This window comes from Ctenopharyngodon idella, chromosome 4 (assembly GCF_019924925.1).
Source record: "Ctenopharyngodon idella isolate HZGC_01 chromosome 4, HZGC01, whole genome shotgun sequence".
Lineage (NCBI taxonomy): Eukaryota > Metazoa > Chordata > Actinopteri > Cypriniformes > Xenocyprididae > Ctenopharyngodon > Ctenopharyngodon idella.
The window spans coordinates 26,187,362-26,201,760 of record NC_067223.1 but is presented as its reverse complement, the minus strand read 5'-3'; the positions used below and the strand labels follow the sequence as shown (position 1 = coordinate 26,201,760).

General features: G+C 39.4%; 2 protein-coding genes across 9 annotated transcripts in view; both read left to right on the top strand.

Moving 5' to 3' along the window:
• The window catches only part of LOC127511102 (uncharacterized), a 91,472-nt gene extending 78,824 nt beyond the window's left edge, over positions 1 to 12,648 (top strand). For 2 of the 3 annotated variants that reach the window (XM_051891621.1, XM_051891622.1), the window contains exon 2: positions 10,471 to 12,648. In XM_051891621.1, coding sequence (XP_051747581.1) covers positions 10,533 to 12,296 — 1,764 coding nt within the window. In that variant the 5' untranslated portion in view covers positions 10,471 to 10,532 and the 3' untranslated portion in view covers positions 12,297 to 12,648. Of the gene's footprint in view, positions 1 to 7,056; positions 7,162 to 10,470 lie in introns of those variants that run through there. The other variant, XM_051891620.1, reaches the window with a different exon arrangement.
• The window catches only part of LOC127511152 (gastrula zinc finger protein XlCGF8.2DB-like), a 227,952-nt gene that overhangs the window by 90,088 nt on the left and 123,465 nt on the right, over positions 1 to 14,399 (top strand). The gene's annotated exons all lie outside the window — the stretch shown is intronic.

The window sequence follows — 14,399 nt, the reverse complement described above, 5'->3', positions numbered from 1 at the left end:
ACTAGTTTACTCAGAGAGGGTCCATCTCACTGTCTATGGTGGGAGACACCAAGTAGCTGTTCAGTTCAGCCTCCACAGTGTGCGATGGTACCATAGATGACGGAGCTGGGGATGTCTTGAAGAAACTGCCCAGGGATTTTTTTTTTGCCCTTTTTTAGGATGACATCTGATAGACCCATGCCCTGGTGAACTTGATTACTTAGGCTTTACTCCTAATATAGAAAATAAATTAATTATTGTAATCAAATCTAGTTATAGTGCACTATTTTATCACTTATTATTGTCATATTACCATTTACCCTGGCTCTGATGTCTGACACCTCATCATTGCTGATTAATCTGGGGTCCATAAAGCAGGTCATGTCCAGAAGTTCTTGAGTTGCTGGGTTGTCATACTTGGTGTTCATGTAATCGTCATCTCTATGAACTTTGTTAAATCACTGTCTTCTTCCTTTGCAGCAAGAACTGAGGTGTTCATCAAGTGAAGTACAGGTTTCACATACGAAACGCTTGCATAACTTTCACCTGACAGAGCATCTGTAAATTCTTGCATTGGCTGCAATGCCTGGTTTATAGACTCAAGTACATCTAGGTCCTGCCAAGATGGAACCAAATGTCTTGACTTTCTGTCTGCTGACATGGCCCGCTGCTGCTCCAAAACTCTCTGAATCATTTTCTGTCTCGATCCCCACCTTGTAGGGCATTCTGTCAGTGCTCTGGGAGGTTGTGCTCTTTTTGTGCTTCTTTCAGGGCCATCTTCTCCTTCCAGCTGTGGGAGAAATGTCCCTCGAACTTTTTGCAAAGACCAACAGCTTGAGTAATGCGCTCATCACCTTTAACAGCATTTTCTGAAAAGTGAAGAAAAAACAAAACAAGGACATACAGGGTGAAATAACATTGCAATATTATAATTAATTTTTATAACAGCATTTGATATAGAAAACCGTCATGAACGGTAGCAAGTGAAAGAAAGTGAATGGTAAAGCTCATGTAGGGCTCAGTCGTACGACTGGACCACAGGTCAGTGGTGCTAGCGTAGAAGTCCACTTGGTGCAGCTCGGAGATCACTGTCTTCACACATGTGGTACATTTGTGGAATTGCGACTGGAATCTTCCTAATTTGCTGATTTGGTGCTCATGAAATCTTATTTGGAACTCTGGAAGTGTGGAAAGAATTTCAGTGTGGAAAGAGTTTAAAAAAAGGCAGTCTTAAAGTTACTTAGAGACACCCCTACTTCTGCCAACAGTGTGGAAAAACGTTTATCCGAAATGAAAGTTTTGAAGGCCACATGAGAGTTCACACTGGAGAGAAGCCTTTCACTTTTTTTTTCCTGAAGAGATTTGATTTCTTGAGATGATGAACAGATTGAAGTTAGGCTTTTAATCACAATTTCACATATAAACATTGATCAACCATTTTTGCTTGAAGTGAGAGAATGAACCTGCTCAAACGTGCTGTGTAACACAAGAATGAGCCTCAGTGGTTAGACTTTATTTTGTAGGACAAGCACTTACATTTACTTACAGTGTACTTACCTATGAAAGTACTGGGTAATATACAGTAACTACATAAGTTAAGGTTAGGTTTAGGGGTAGGTTCAGGTCTAGTACCTGGTTATTACCCAGTTATTGCAAGTACTATAATAAGTACATAGTATTTACACAGGGAACAAGACTGTAAAATAAAGTGCTACCATTATCTATGATAGTTCTGAGCTTAAAATTATTGTACAATTTTGTGACGCCTGCCTTTGCGTGCACATGAACTTTAATGACACCCCATTCTTAATCCGTGGGGTTTAATATGGAGTTCGCCCACCCTTTGCAGCTATAACAGCCTCAACTCCTCTGGGAAGGCTTTCCACAAGGTTTAGGAGTGTGTTTATGGGAATTTTTGACCATTCTTCTAGAAGCGCATTTGTGAGGTCAGGCCTGGCTCGCAGTCTCCGCTCTAATTCATCCCAAAGGTGTTCTGTCGGGTTGAGGTCAGGCAAGTCAAGTTCCTCCACACCAAACTCGCTCATCCATGTCTTTATGGACCTTGCTTTGTGCACTGGTGTGCAGTCATGTTGGAACAGGAAGGGGTCATCCACAATCTGTTCCCACAAATTTGGGAGCATGAAATTGTCCAAAATGTCTTGGTATGCTGAAGCATTAAGAGTTCTTCCACTGGAACTAAGGGGCCAAGCCCAACTCCTGAAAAACAACCCCACACTATAATCCCTCCTCCACCAATCTTTACACTTGGCACAATGCAGTCAGGCAAGTACTGTTCTCCTAGCAACCACCAAACCCAGACTCGTCCATCAGATTGCCAGACAGAGAAGTGTGATTGGTCACTCCAGAGAACACGTCTCCACTGCTCTAGAGTCCAGTGGCGCCGTGCTTTACACCACTGCATCCGACGCTTTGCATTGCACTTGGTGATGTAAGGCTTGGATGCAGCTGCTCGGCCATGGAAACCCATTCCATGAAGCTCTCTACGCACTGTTCTTAAGCTAATCTGAAGGCCACATGAAGTTTGGAGGTCTGTAGCTACTGACTCTGCAGAAAGTTGGCGACTTCTGCGCACTGTGCGCCTCAGCATCCGCTGACCCCGCTCTGTGATTTTTACGTGGCCTACCACTTCATGGCTGAGTTTCTGTTGTTCCCAATTGCTTCCACTTTGTTATGATACCACTAACAGCTGGACTTAACGAATGGACTTATTGCACAGGTGGCAACCTATCACGGTACCACGCTTGAATTCACTGAGCTCCTGAGAGTGACCCATTCTTTCACAAATGTTTGTAGAAGCAGTCTGCATGCCTAGCTGCTTGATTTTATACACCTGTGGCCATGGAAGTGATTGGAACACCTGAATTCAATGACTTTGAGGGGTGTCCTAATACATTTGGCAATATAGTGTATGTTCACCTTATCAGCAAAACTGCATAAATTTGATTTGTTGCTGTTTGCCTTTATTGAATCCTTTTATGCTTGCTTTATTGCATTAGAGGATTTTTAACCATTAAACTATTCAATAAAGATCTACATTTTTATCATTTAAGAATCCATGTTTCTTGAACTTTTCATGAGAAATCAATCCGGTAAAAAAAAAAAAAAAATCCATTTGACACTAAACTGAAACCTTTGTTTCCTTTGTCCTATTACTACTTACATGAAAAGGTTTTAGTTGAAATTTAGGGAAAGCAGTATCAAAAGATACTAGTGATAGTAATGATATTTAGTAAAACATACTTTTGTTGACGTAAGACAGAAATAAAGTCTGGTATGTAGAAAATGAATATGGTAATGCACTTTCTGGAGTTGATTAATCATCCTCTGCTGATATTGTGTCAGATAAAGGAGACGTATAATATGTGTGCTGCTGGGGGAAGTCCAGTGTCAGGATCTTATAGTTGGTTGTTTGTAAGCCCTTTCATAAAAAGCCTCCCATTTACTGGAACAGGAAAGTGAAAGTGAAAAGCCTGTTAGTTAATCAGTTCATATAAAGCCTTGTATTTACAGGAAAAGTGAAAGCGAAACAATCTAAGATATAATATATTGATATTAATTCTTTCCCTACCATTGGCAAGAAGAAAACACAACACTGCCTCTTTTTGATTTCACTTTAAAAACATGAACCATAACAAGTGGGTCAGGCACTATGTGCATATACTCTTAGCTGTATGTATATGTTTCTATCACAAAATTGAAATAAAACACAATCTTGTCTCATTTTGTTAAATGTCAGTTTTAATGAACAATAGAATCTATAATAAAAGTATAATTATAAAGTCTAAAAAGCTTTTACTTTTACAAAAGGAAATAAAAACAAGCAAACACTTCAGTCAAATGCACAAAGTCAATACCCTACAATTGTATGTATAAATATATAAAGTTGTGAAACTTCACTTTACCCTCAGCTAAAACTATATGCCCAGGAGCAAATTATAGATCAATGAGAGCAAAGATTGCCCATAAGATATACACAAGACGAATTATATCTCAAGTTTAACCACTACAGACATCAGACACACAGCCACTGACATCAAAGCCAGTGGCAAACGGTAGAAGGACTAGCCGAGGTAAGGCTGTTCTCGAATGGGTACATGAGCACTGAGCGCCCGGTGATCGCCTGGATCTCACAACTCCGAAAGCATCAGAACACATTTTAGATTTGAGCTTTAAACGACTACATTCTCACCTGAAAAATGCTTAAAACTACAGTTTGTGACACAATATTTTTAAAACTGCAGGTTTTCTCCTCCACTATTGACGCTTGCTGGTTGATGCTAGATGCATTCTGGGATACCTGGCTGTTTTAAGTCCACACAAGTCACTTCCTAATGCATCCTCGATAAAAGGGGCGGATCAAGAACACATTCGTCACACTGTCACCATCATGTGCTGTTTGTTTTGTTTTTCATTTATCGCACGTGTTACTTTTTTCTAAGTTCCCGCCACTCATCAGTCACCACGGACACTAACTCACCATCACAGCTGTTCATCATTAGTTCATCTTCTGCTCTGTGTATATCAGTTCCTGCTTGTTTTCAGTTCAGTACCCGGTCTCATACGTTTTATGTGTGTATTGCTACCTGTTCCTGAATTATTGTCATTAAACTTTAAATATTGGAATTACCTTTCATCTTCTTCGTCGGTTTGCCAGCGACCACACATTACAGAAGACCGGACCAATTATGGATTCGTTTTCGAAGCCATCATCTAGTGTCTGAAGAGCATCAATCCCCAGTCCAGAATACAGCCGGACCCAGAGCCCATTTCACCACCTGTGACCATGGAAGGATCACGTGAGCCCCCCGCAGATGAAGCTACCACACGCCGCGATGCGTCAGCCAGACCTCAAGGACAAGTGGACAGTGCGGACCCCCGCCCCAGAAGAGGAGCCCCCCAGCGTATCTGATCAGGGAGGTGAGCCTGTACCATCTGTGGCTGAGGGGATTCTGGTGGAGACACAAACAGAGGACTGGCTGATAGACTTCAGCGCAAAGGTATTGTTAACCACTCCACCCTGTTTCTCAACATTCATCGCTGCTTTCTAACAGCACAGAGACTGGCATGGACTATACTCTACATCCTAACCTTCCAGGTCTCCTTCTGCCTCCGTCGCCAACCTTCCCAGCCAGTCCTCCAGCCCCGCCTCTGCTACAGGTTTGCCGCCCTTCACCATCTTCGGTTTCGCCATGCTGGGATGTCGAGCCTCAGGTTGCATAACCTCCATCAGCGCCTGAGCGAGTGGATCCTGTGGCTCCACCTCCAGCCTCTGATCGCCTCCCTCCATCTCGGCCCGTCGACTTGGCAGCTCTGCCTTGGCTCCTCCCACCTCCGGCTCCACCAGAAACCCTCGGCCTTGTCCCACCACCTCCGCCACAGACTTGCAGATCTGCAGCGGGCTCCTCCCTTCCTTTGGACTCGCCTCAGTTTGCGCTCACACCAGCTTCGTCTCAGTCCTTGGGTGATCTGGCTCCTCCTCCGACAGTCGTCGCTGTGACATCGCCTAGGCCTCCGAGACCAGTTATCTACACAGTCCTATCTACACCTTGGTCCCTCCCTCCCTCGTCTCCACCATAGGCTGTCGTCACTGCCAGGCTCTGGGTCTGCACCATCGGCTGTCCACCACCAATGCCGCCAGGGGATCGTCGTTCTACCTTCACCACTCCACCAACACCATCACTTCGTCCACCTCCAGAACCCTGTACTGTCACACTGTCACCGTCATGTTCTGTTTGTTTTGGTTTTCATTCGTCACATGTTCCTTTGTTCTAAGTTCTCTCCACTCATCAGTCACCACGGACACTAACACCCTCACAGCTGTTCATCATTAGTTCATCTTCTGCTCTGTGTATATCAGTTCCTGCTTGTTTTCAGTTCAGTGTCTGGTCTCGTATGTCTCGTGTGTGTTGCTACCTGTTCCTGAATTATTGTCATTAAACTTTGTATTGGAATTACCTTTCATCTTCTTCGTATGTTTGCCAGCAACCATGCGTTACAACATCTGGAGATTTTAACTGTACTTAGCTAAATGTGAACTTTGAAGTTGAACAGTTCTTGGGCAGCAACTGATAACATTATTAGATAGAACTGTTAAATAAATAAAGTAAATGGTATATGTTTAACGGAGGCCAGCTAGTAAGAGCTGTGCAAAACCTTACTCCCCTGATCTCAAGAGGCAGTCTAGCGACTGACGATAGAAGCTGTTGCCTTGTTAGATCGTCCGACTCCCACGCCAAAGTCCCGGGTTTGAGGCTTGCACAGATTTTCTCCTTAGCATTAAGATGCCTGGGAATTGCGGACTTCGGCATTTGTCCATCTATCACTGTTTTCCATGTTCATAGAGTTAGTTTGTGGAGTAAATATATAGGCTTTAAACTGTGTGTTGACATGGCTTTTTTAAAATAGGGGATGGTGGTGTTTCGCGTACATTTGGCCAATCAGCATACACTTACATCAATGGTAGTTCCTATTGTGCTGGGTTATACCTGACTTTGAAGTAGGAGCTAATTTAGTCCCCCAAAAGGGAACTAAAATCATTCCCAGTTTCTGCAATGTGAACATGCAAAAAACTGGGATCTTCCAGCAATAGTTATAGGAACTATGAAAACATTCCTCCGGGGCAAAATCCCTGTATAATATCGAGGACAGGTTTGGGAACCAAGATCTGAGAACCTATTCAGAACTGGTTCCATTATTTAAAAAAAAACAACAACAAAAAACACTAGTGCTAAATTATGAGTAGACTTCTGTTAATGAATGCAATGACACAAGCAGATTCATTCCTTCTACAATATACTTCAAACTGCACCTAGTTGCAGTTTTTTTACATTCTCTCTAGATTTCTTAAATTAGTCATCATCTTTTGCACACTGATATATTTAATTAATTTATTATTTAAATTGTGTTGTCGTTTAATAATCTGTTCCGTTTAGAATTTTCTAATAGATGTGACATTGATGTTCTTTAGTGGTCTGCCAATGCCTGCCCACTTCTTATAAAGCCTTACAGTTACTGGAATAAAAACAAAGTGAATTTTTATTTTTTTGTTATTTTGTGGGGAAGGGCAGCAGGAAGGGCAGCAGTTGGGCACTATAAAAACCAACGCAGAAACTTTCTGCAGCTGCAGATGAAAAGGAGACTCAAGAGGAAACCAAAATAACAGTAAGTCTATTTCCTTCCTAGTATAAAAGATTTAGAAAGATTTGATTTGTAATATTTGATTTGTAATATTGCTTTGATTTGTAATATTGCTTATTCTGCATATATGTAAAAAATCTAAAAGTCAGAATGACATCTTGTATAGTACAGTTTAAAAAAAAAATCTGATTGTTTTTCCTAACAAATTGTCATTATTAAAATTGAATTTAATTATTTTACAGTATAGCAGTAGTTGCAGGTAATAGATTCAAAAACCAAATTGTAAAGTATAAAATAGAATGCATAAAAAACTATGTACATTTTGTATTCACTCTGATTTTCTACTTATAATAATCATGTTCTCCATGTTCTTCTGAAAGAATTTATATTGTAGTTTCCATACTTATCAGCATTTTCAGCTGTTATAAGAAACATTCTGCAAATCAACATATTTAATTGATTTCTGAATGATCATGAGACACTGTAGACTGGAGTAATAATGAAAATGTGATTTTAAAATATATTAATACAGAAAAAAGTATTTCACATTTTAAGAATTTTTCACAATATCACTGTTTTCAGGTGTACTTTGGATAGCCTTGGTGAATATAAGAATCTTCTTTCAAAAACCAAAAGTCATGATCAATATAAATTCTAAATTTGGAACAGAAGTGTATATTCTGTTTCAGCAAGGTTTTTAATTATACAGTGAATGTAAAAATACCGGTAACACTTTACAATAAGTTTCATTAGTTAAACATTAGTTAATGTATTAACTAACATGAACTAACAATGAGCAATACATTTGTTACTGTATTTGTTAGTCTTTGTTAATGTTAGTTAATAAAAATTAGTCATTAAAATATGCTCATTTTATAACATTTTGCAGATTATTTTGCGTGATTAATTTTTCTGAAAACAAGACAATAATTTTTACTTGTCTAGAAAATGCTTCTTGATTTAAGAATTTTTAGATATTTGGACTAGAAACTAGACAAAAACTCCAAGTAAGAAAAGCATTTTTTGCAGTGCAGTATTCATCAGGCTTCTTTTCATGTTCTTTAGAAAAGTTTAATCTTGGCAGTTTTGTGCAGAAGAGCAAGCAAGGTTTTATTCTTGGATGGTATCCACAGAGGTTTATGTTATGCAATGTCCTTCGCGTTGTCTGAGCTATCAACAAAATATAAGATTTTCATTGCTATTTCCAGTGCCAAGTCTGACACACTGGACCATGTCTTTTTCAGAACTAGATAGTCTATGGCAGTGTTTCACAGCCTTTTTCTTGCCACAGCACATTTTTGATAAGTAAAAAAGAACAAATGTGCTGTAAAGACAGTTTTTTTCATGATGTGGTAATGATCAGCTGGCAGGTTCCTTATCACACACACCTGATCCTCTGATTCATGAGAAGCAGGACCGCTCGCACCCTGGATGTTTCTGGATATACAGGTGCTGGTCATATAATTAGAATATCATCAAAAAGTTGATCTATTTCACTAATTCCATTCAAAAAGTGAAACTTGTATATTATATTAATTCATTACACACAGACTGATATATTTCAAATGTTTATTTCTTTTAATTTTGATGATTATAACTGACAACTAAGGAAAATCCCTAATTCAGTATCTCAGAAAATTAGAATATTGTGAAAAGGTTTAATATTGAAGACACCTGGTGCCACACTCTAATCAGCTAATTAACTCAAAACACCTGCAAAGGCCTTTAAATGGTCTCTCAGTCTAGTTCTGTAGGCTACACAATCATGGGGAAGACTGCTGACTTGACAGTTGTCCAAAAGACGACCATTGACACCTTGCACAAGGAGGGCAAGACACAAAAGGTCATTGCAAAAGAGGCTGGCTGTTCACAGAGCTCTGTGTCCAAGCACATTAATAGAGAGGCGAAGGGAAGGAAAAGATGTGGTAGAAAAAAGTGTACAAGCAATAGGGATAACCGCACCCTGGAGAGGATTGTGAAACAAAACCCATTCAAAAATGTGGGGGAGATTCACAAAGAGTGGACTGCAGCTGGAGTCAGTGCTTCAAGAACCACTACGCACAGACATATGCAAGACATGGGTTTCAGCTGTCACATTCCTTGTGTCAAGCCACTCTTGAACAACAGACAGTGTCAGAAGCGTGTCGCCTGGGCTAAAGACAAAAAGGACTGGACTGCTGCTGAGTAGTCCAAAGTTATGTTCTCTGATGAAAGTAAATTTTGCATTTCCTTTGGAAATCAGGGTCCCAGAGTCTGGAGAAAGAGAGGAGAGGCACACAATCCACGTTGCTTGAGGTCCAGTGTAAAGTTTCCACAGTCAGTGATGGTTTGGGGTGCCATGTCATCTGCTGGTGTTGGTCCACTGTGTTTTCTGAGGTCCAAGGTCAACGCAGCCGTATACCAGGAAGTTTTAGAGCACTTCATGCTTCCTGCTGCTGACCAACTTTATGGAGATGCAGATTTCATTTTCCAACAGGACTTGGCGCCTGCAAACCATGCCAAAGCTGGTTTAAGGACCATGGTATCCCTGTTCTTAATTGGCCAGCAAACTCGCCTGACCTTAACCCCATAGAAAATCTATGGGGTATTGTGAAGAGGAAGATGCGATATGCCAGACCCAACAGTGCAGAAGAGCTAAAGGCCACTATCAGAGCAACCTGGGCTCTTATAACACCTGAGCAGTGCCACAGACTGATCGACTCCATGCCACGCCGCATTGCTGCAGTAATTCAGGCAAAAGGAGTCCCAACTAAGTATTGAGTGCTGTACATGCTCATACTTTTCATGTTCATACTTTTCAGTTGGCCAAGATTTCTAAAAATCCTTTCTTTGTATTGGTCTTAAGTAACATTCTAATTTTCTGAGATACTGAATTTGGGATTTTCCTTAGTTGTCAGTTATAATCATCAAAATTAAAAGAAATAAACATTTGAAATATATCAGTCCGTGTGTGATAAATGAATATAATATACAAGTTTCACTGTTTTGAATGGAATTAGTGAAATAAATCAACTTTTTGATGATATTCTAATTATATGACCAGCACCTGTATCTATCATAAACACTTCTGTCATATCTCAAAGAAATTTCATTTCATTCATGCATTAAAACATCTTAAAGTCTGTAACATGCACAGTATTTCAAAACCATTGTTGATGTTGCTAGTTTTATATTTTCTCCTGCATCCTATAGATTAGTGCAAGCATCAGCACTTTATATCCTGCATTGAAGCATATATTGGGAGTTTTCGATTTGCCATTTGAGTTGTACTCACTTCTTTTGTATACTGTTTTTGTAAACTGATGTACAATTATTCCCTTTTCCTTTAAACAGGTAGAAAAAAGCCAGAAGACAAATAGTCTTTGTCAGTCAGCTGTTAACAACAATAAAAAAAAATGTGGAACGGCAAATTGTGGACATTTTGGAAAACCAGTAAAAAAGACCATAGCAATGGAAAGGGCTCAGGTGTTGCACATCATATAAAGAACAACTGTAGCAGTAAAATAGCCGATGGAAGCAATGAAAACCTGCCCATGTTTAAACTCAACCTGTCTGAAACATGGCAGAACAGAGATGGATTCTGCAGAAGAAGCACGTTTGGGAAGAACGTCACAAAACAGAACAAGACCATCATGATGATCGGAGCCACAGGTGCAGGAAAAACCACCCTAATAAACAGCATGATCAACTACATTCTGGGAGTGGAATGGAAAGACGACTTCCGGTTTGTGCTGATAGATGAAGGGAAGCAGAAATCCCAGGCTGAAAGTCAGACTTCAGAGATCACGGCATATCAGATCAATTACATGGATGGTTTCCAGGTCCCTTATTCTCTGACCATAGTGGACACACCAGGCTTCGGTGATACCAGAGGAATCTCACATGACCAGAAGATCACAAAGAAGATTCAGGAGTTCTTTTCAGCTCGTGGAGGGATCGACCGCATTGATGCCGTGTGTTTTGTAGTACAGGCTTCACTTGCCCGTCTGACGCACACACAGAAATATGTCTTTGACTCCATTCTTTCCATTTTTGGGAAGGATATTGCTGAAAACATCCTTGTGCTGGTCACCTTTGCAGATGGGAAAACACCTCCTGTTCTTGAGGCCATCAAAGCGTCTAAGGTGCCCTGTGCTACCAATGAGTCTGGAGAGCCTCTTCACTTCAAGTTCAACAACTCTGCTGTGTTTGCTATCAATAATCAATCTGCAGAGGATGAGGATAAGGACTCTGACTGTGAAAACTTTGACCAAATGTTCTGGAAGATGGGATTTTCCAGCATGAGAAAATTCTTCAAATCCCTTAACAAGATGGAAACCAAGAGCTTGACTCTGACACGGGAGGTCCTACAAGAGCGACAGCAGCTGGAAGTGCTTGTGGAAGGTCTCCAGCCCCAAATCAATGCTGGTCTGTCAAAACTGGATGAAATCAAGAAGACAAGAGCAGCTCTGGAGCAGCACAAGGCTGAGATGGAGGCAAACAAGAATTTTGAATATGAAGTAGAAGTAACTGTCCCAAAACAGATCGAAAACAAAACTGGTTACTACTTATCCAACTGCCAGAAGTGTCACTTCACATGTCATGACACATGCAAAATTGCAGATGACAGTGAAAGATATAAGTGCTGGGCCATGACAGATGGAAAGTGTACGGTCTGTCCTGGAAAGTGTGCTTGGAATGTGCACTTCAATCAGAAATACAAATGGACTTATGTCACAGAAAAGAGAAAGCAAACCTATCATGATTTACAAAAGCGATTTGAGGATGCACATGGACAGGTCACGTCAAAAGAAAAGATCTTTGAAGAACTTGAAAAGGAGCTCAACATTGTCCAGGATATTGTGACCAGACTAATTGCAGAATCTCAAAATTCTTTGGAGCGACTGCAGGAAATCGCCCTCAAGCCCAATCCTCTGTCCACCCCTGACTACATCGATCTGATGATTAAGTCTGAGGAACAAGAAGCCAAGCCTGGATTTAAAGATCGCATTCAGTCTTTGATGGACGTCAGGAAGAAGGCAGAGATCATCAGTAAGGTTTCCACAGGAGAAGTGCTTCCAGGGGACTTGAAACAGTACAAACCTGCAACAAGAAAAAAAGAATTCTGTTATGACAACGATCCTGGTTATGGTGGAAAAAAAAGTAAGCACTACATCTGAGTAAAACTTTAACCTTTTATCTGCTCTTACCACAGCTATAAACAAATACATTTGGTTTTGTGGTAAGATGCTCTGCGTGCATTAAAAATACTTTAGCTTAAAAATGGTCTTCATCTTCATTCTTCGTATGATGTATAATACATACCTGCATGATTCTGCCTAACAGCCTGTTACATGAAAAAAAAAAAATCTAAAGCTGATTTATAGTATATTGAATGAACTGAATATGTTATGTATCACAAATGAAGAGATTGTTTCATAATGTTATTTTGGGATGATGTAATTTTACTTTCATTTACAATGGTCATTCATTTTGCATGAATAAAAAAATAAAGACATTTAAAATATAAAATTTTACTTTTGGTGTTCCTTTTTTGTTAAAAAGTCAGGTAATTTCTCATACCTTAACTTCGCTCTGAAATGATACGAAAGGAAATGATTACAAAAATACAGTCCTTCATTTTCTCAGATTTGCTCTTCTTCTAAGTTCACTTTACTCTCAGAATTAAACTCTCCGAATGTTTAAGATTTGGCCCAGAAAGAAATAGTTTTGTACTTCTGTGGTCTTTGATATTGTTGCACATCTCTGCCAAAGTCACAATGTAAAATGAGGTTTTGAAAAGAAAGAAAGAAAGAAAGAAAGAAGGGGGTTGTGACCGAAAAAAATAAAACCAATGATCAGTTGTTATTCCTATTGTTGTCCTGTAGATGGCAGTAGTATCAAATATACAAGTAGCAAATACCTAAGGGTAGAACAAAGAAGTAGGAAAATGCCACAATAATGTATCTTTGTTCCATTAGTTAAGTATGAAGAGATACAGATGAAAGATCAAAACAAGCAACAAGCTACACTTTCATATTTTCAAACAATAAATTACTGTTCATAGATAGGGATAATGGCAACATTTTAACATAATTAAATTAACATATATAATGGATTTTTGATGAATAACATAAAAGCTTCCTCAACCCAGAACTGTCCTTATTGGATTAGACAGCTCAGAGTTTATTATGAGTATAGTGTACTATACTGACATTTATTATTATTATTATTATTATACTATTATATAATTCATTAATACAGGTTCATGTTAATGATTCTACATGATTTTCATCTGACCGTCAGTTTCACTCCAAATTCACATCATACATAAAAGGTGCTTGAGCTTTTTCTGTTGCTTCTCCAGATCTGTGGAATGATTTGCTTGTACACATTAGGGTGTCTGCTGATGTTGATCATATTAAAAACTCACTGAAGTCACATTTGTTTTAACACAACTTTAAAAAAAAATGAGGCCCATTTAATCATGGAAATTGTCATGATGCATAATCTATTGCTATATTGTTAGCCGACACAAGAACAATACGACATACACTAGTAACAAACATACTCATTATAACATCAATATTGATTCAGTCCAGGGCCTCTTGTGCTTCACCGGGGCCTGTCTTTTTTGACTTGCCACCTAAGAAACAGTAACATTTAAGAAATTATAAGTAAATCAACTAAATTAACTCCCCTACAATGTAATAACTAAACCATGCCTTTCTATTTTTTTCCATATATGAAATCAGTTTACATAATAATTAAAATGAACCAAAATTAAACAAACACACACTACGACCTGTGACATCCCTCTGAGATTGCTCTTTAAAAGTGTCTCAATGTTGAACACTAAGTGTCATAGCAGTGGGGCTGTTTGCATGGCTAGCTGACCACCACACATTTTTTGGCACATAAACGCCTGAGCCTGGGTAAATTTCGAGCTGTAGGGGGAGAACAAGCATGTATTAACCCTTGTGCTGTGTTGACAACCCTATCACACTCATGGTGTTCCCGGTCAAAAATGACCGGCCTGCAAACAATTGCTGATAAATGTCTCGTTATGCTACCTTATCACCAAAGATTGGATTCAATTTTTTTGTCAGCTTGTTTTCTTTAAATTAGGACAGGTTTTGTGTTTATTTTTGAAACTGATTGATCGTAGGCCTCATTGATCTGAGCCTCACTGATTTGAGGATGAAGTTCATCTCTGTGCAAAAGAAAGCCTGTAATACTCAAAATAGTTTGTGTACATGAACAAGTATGCATGTATCCACACA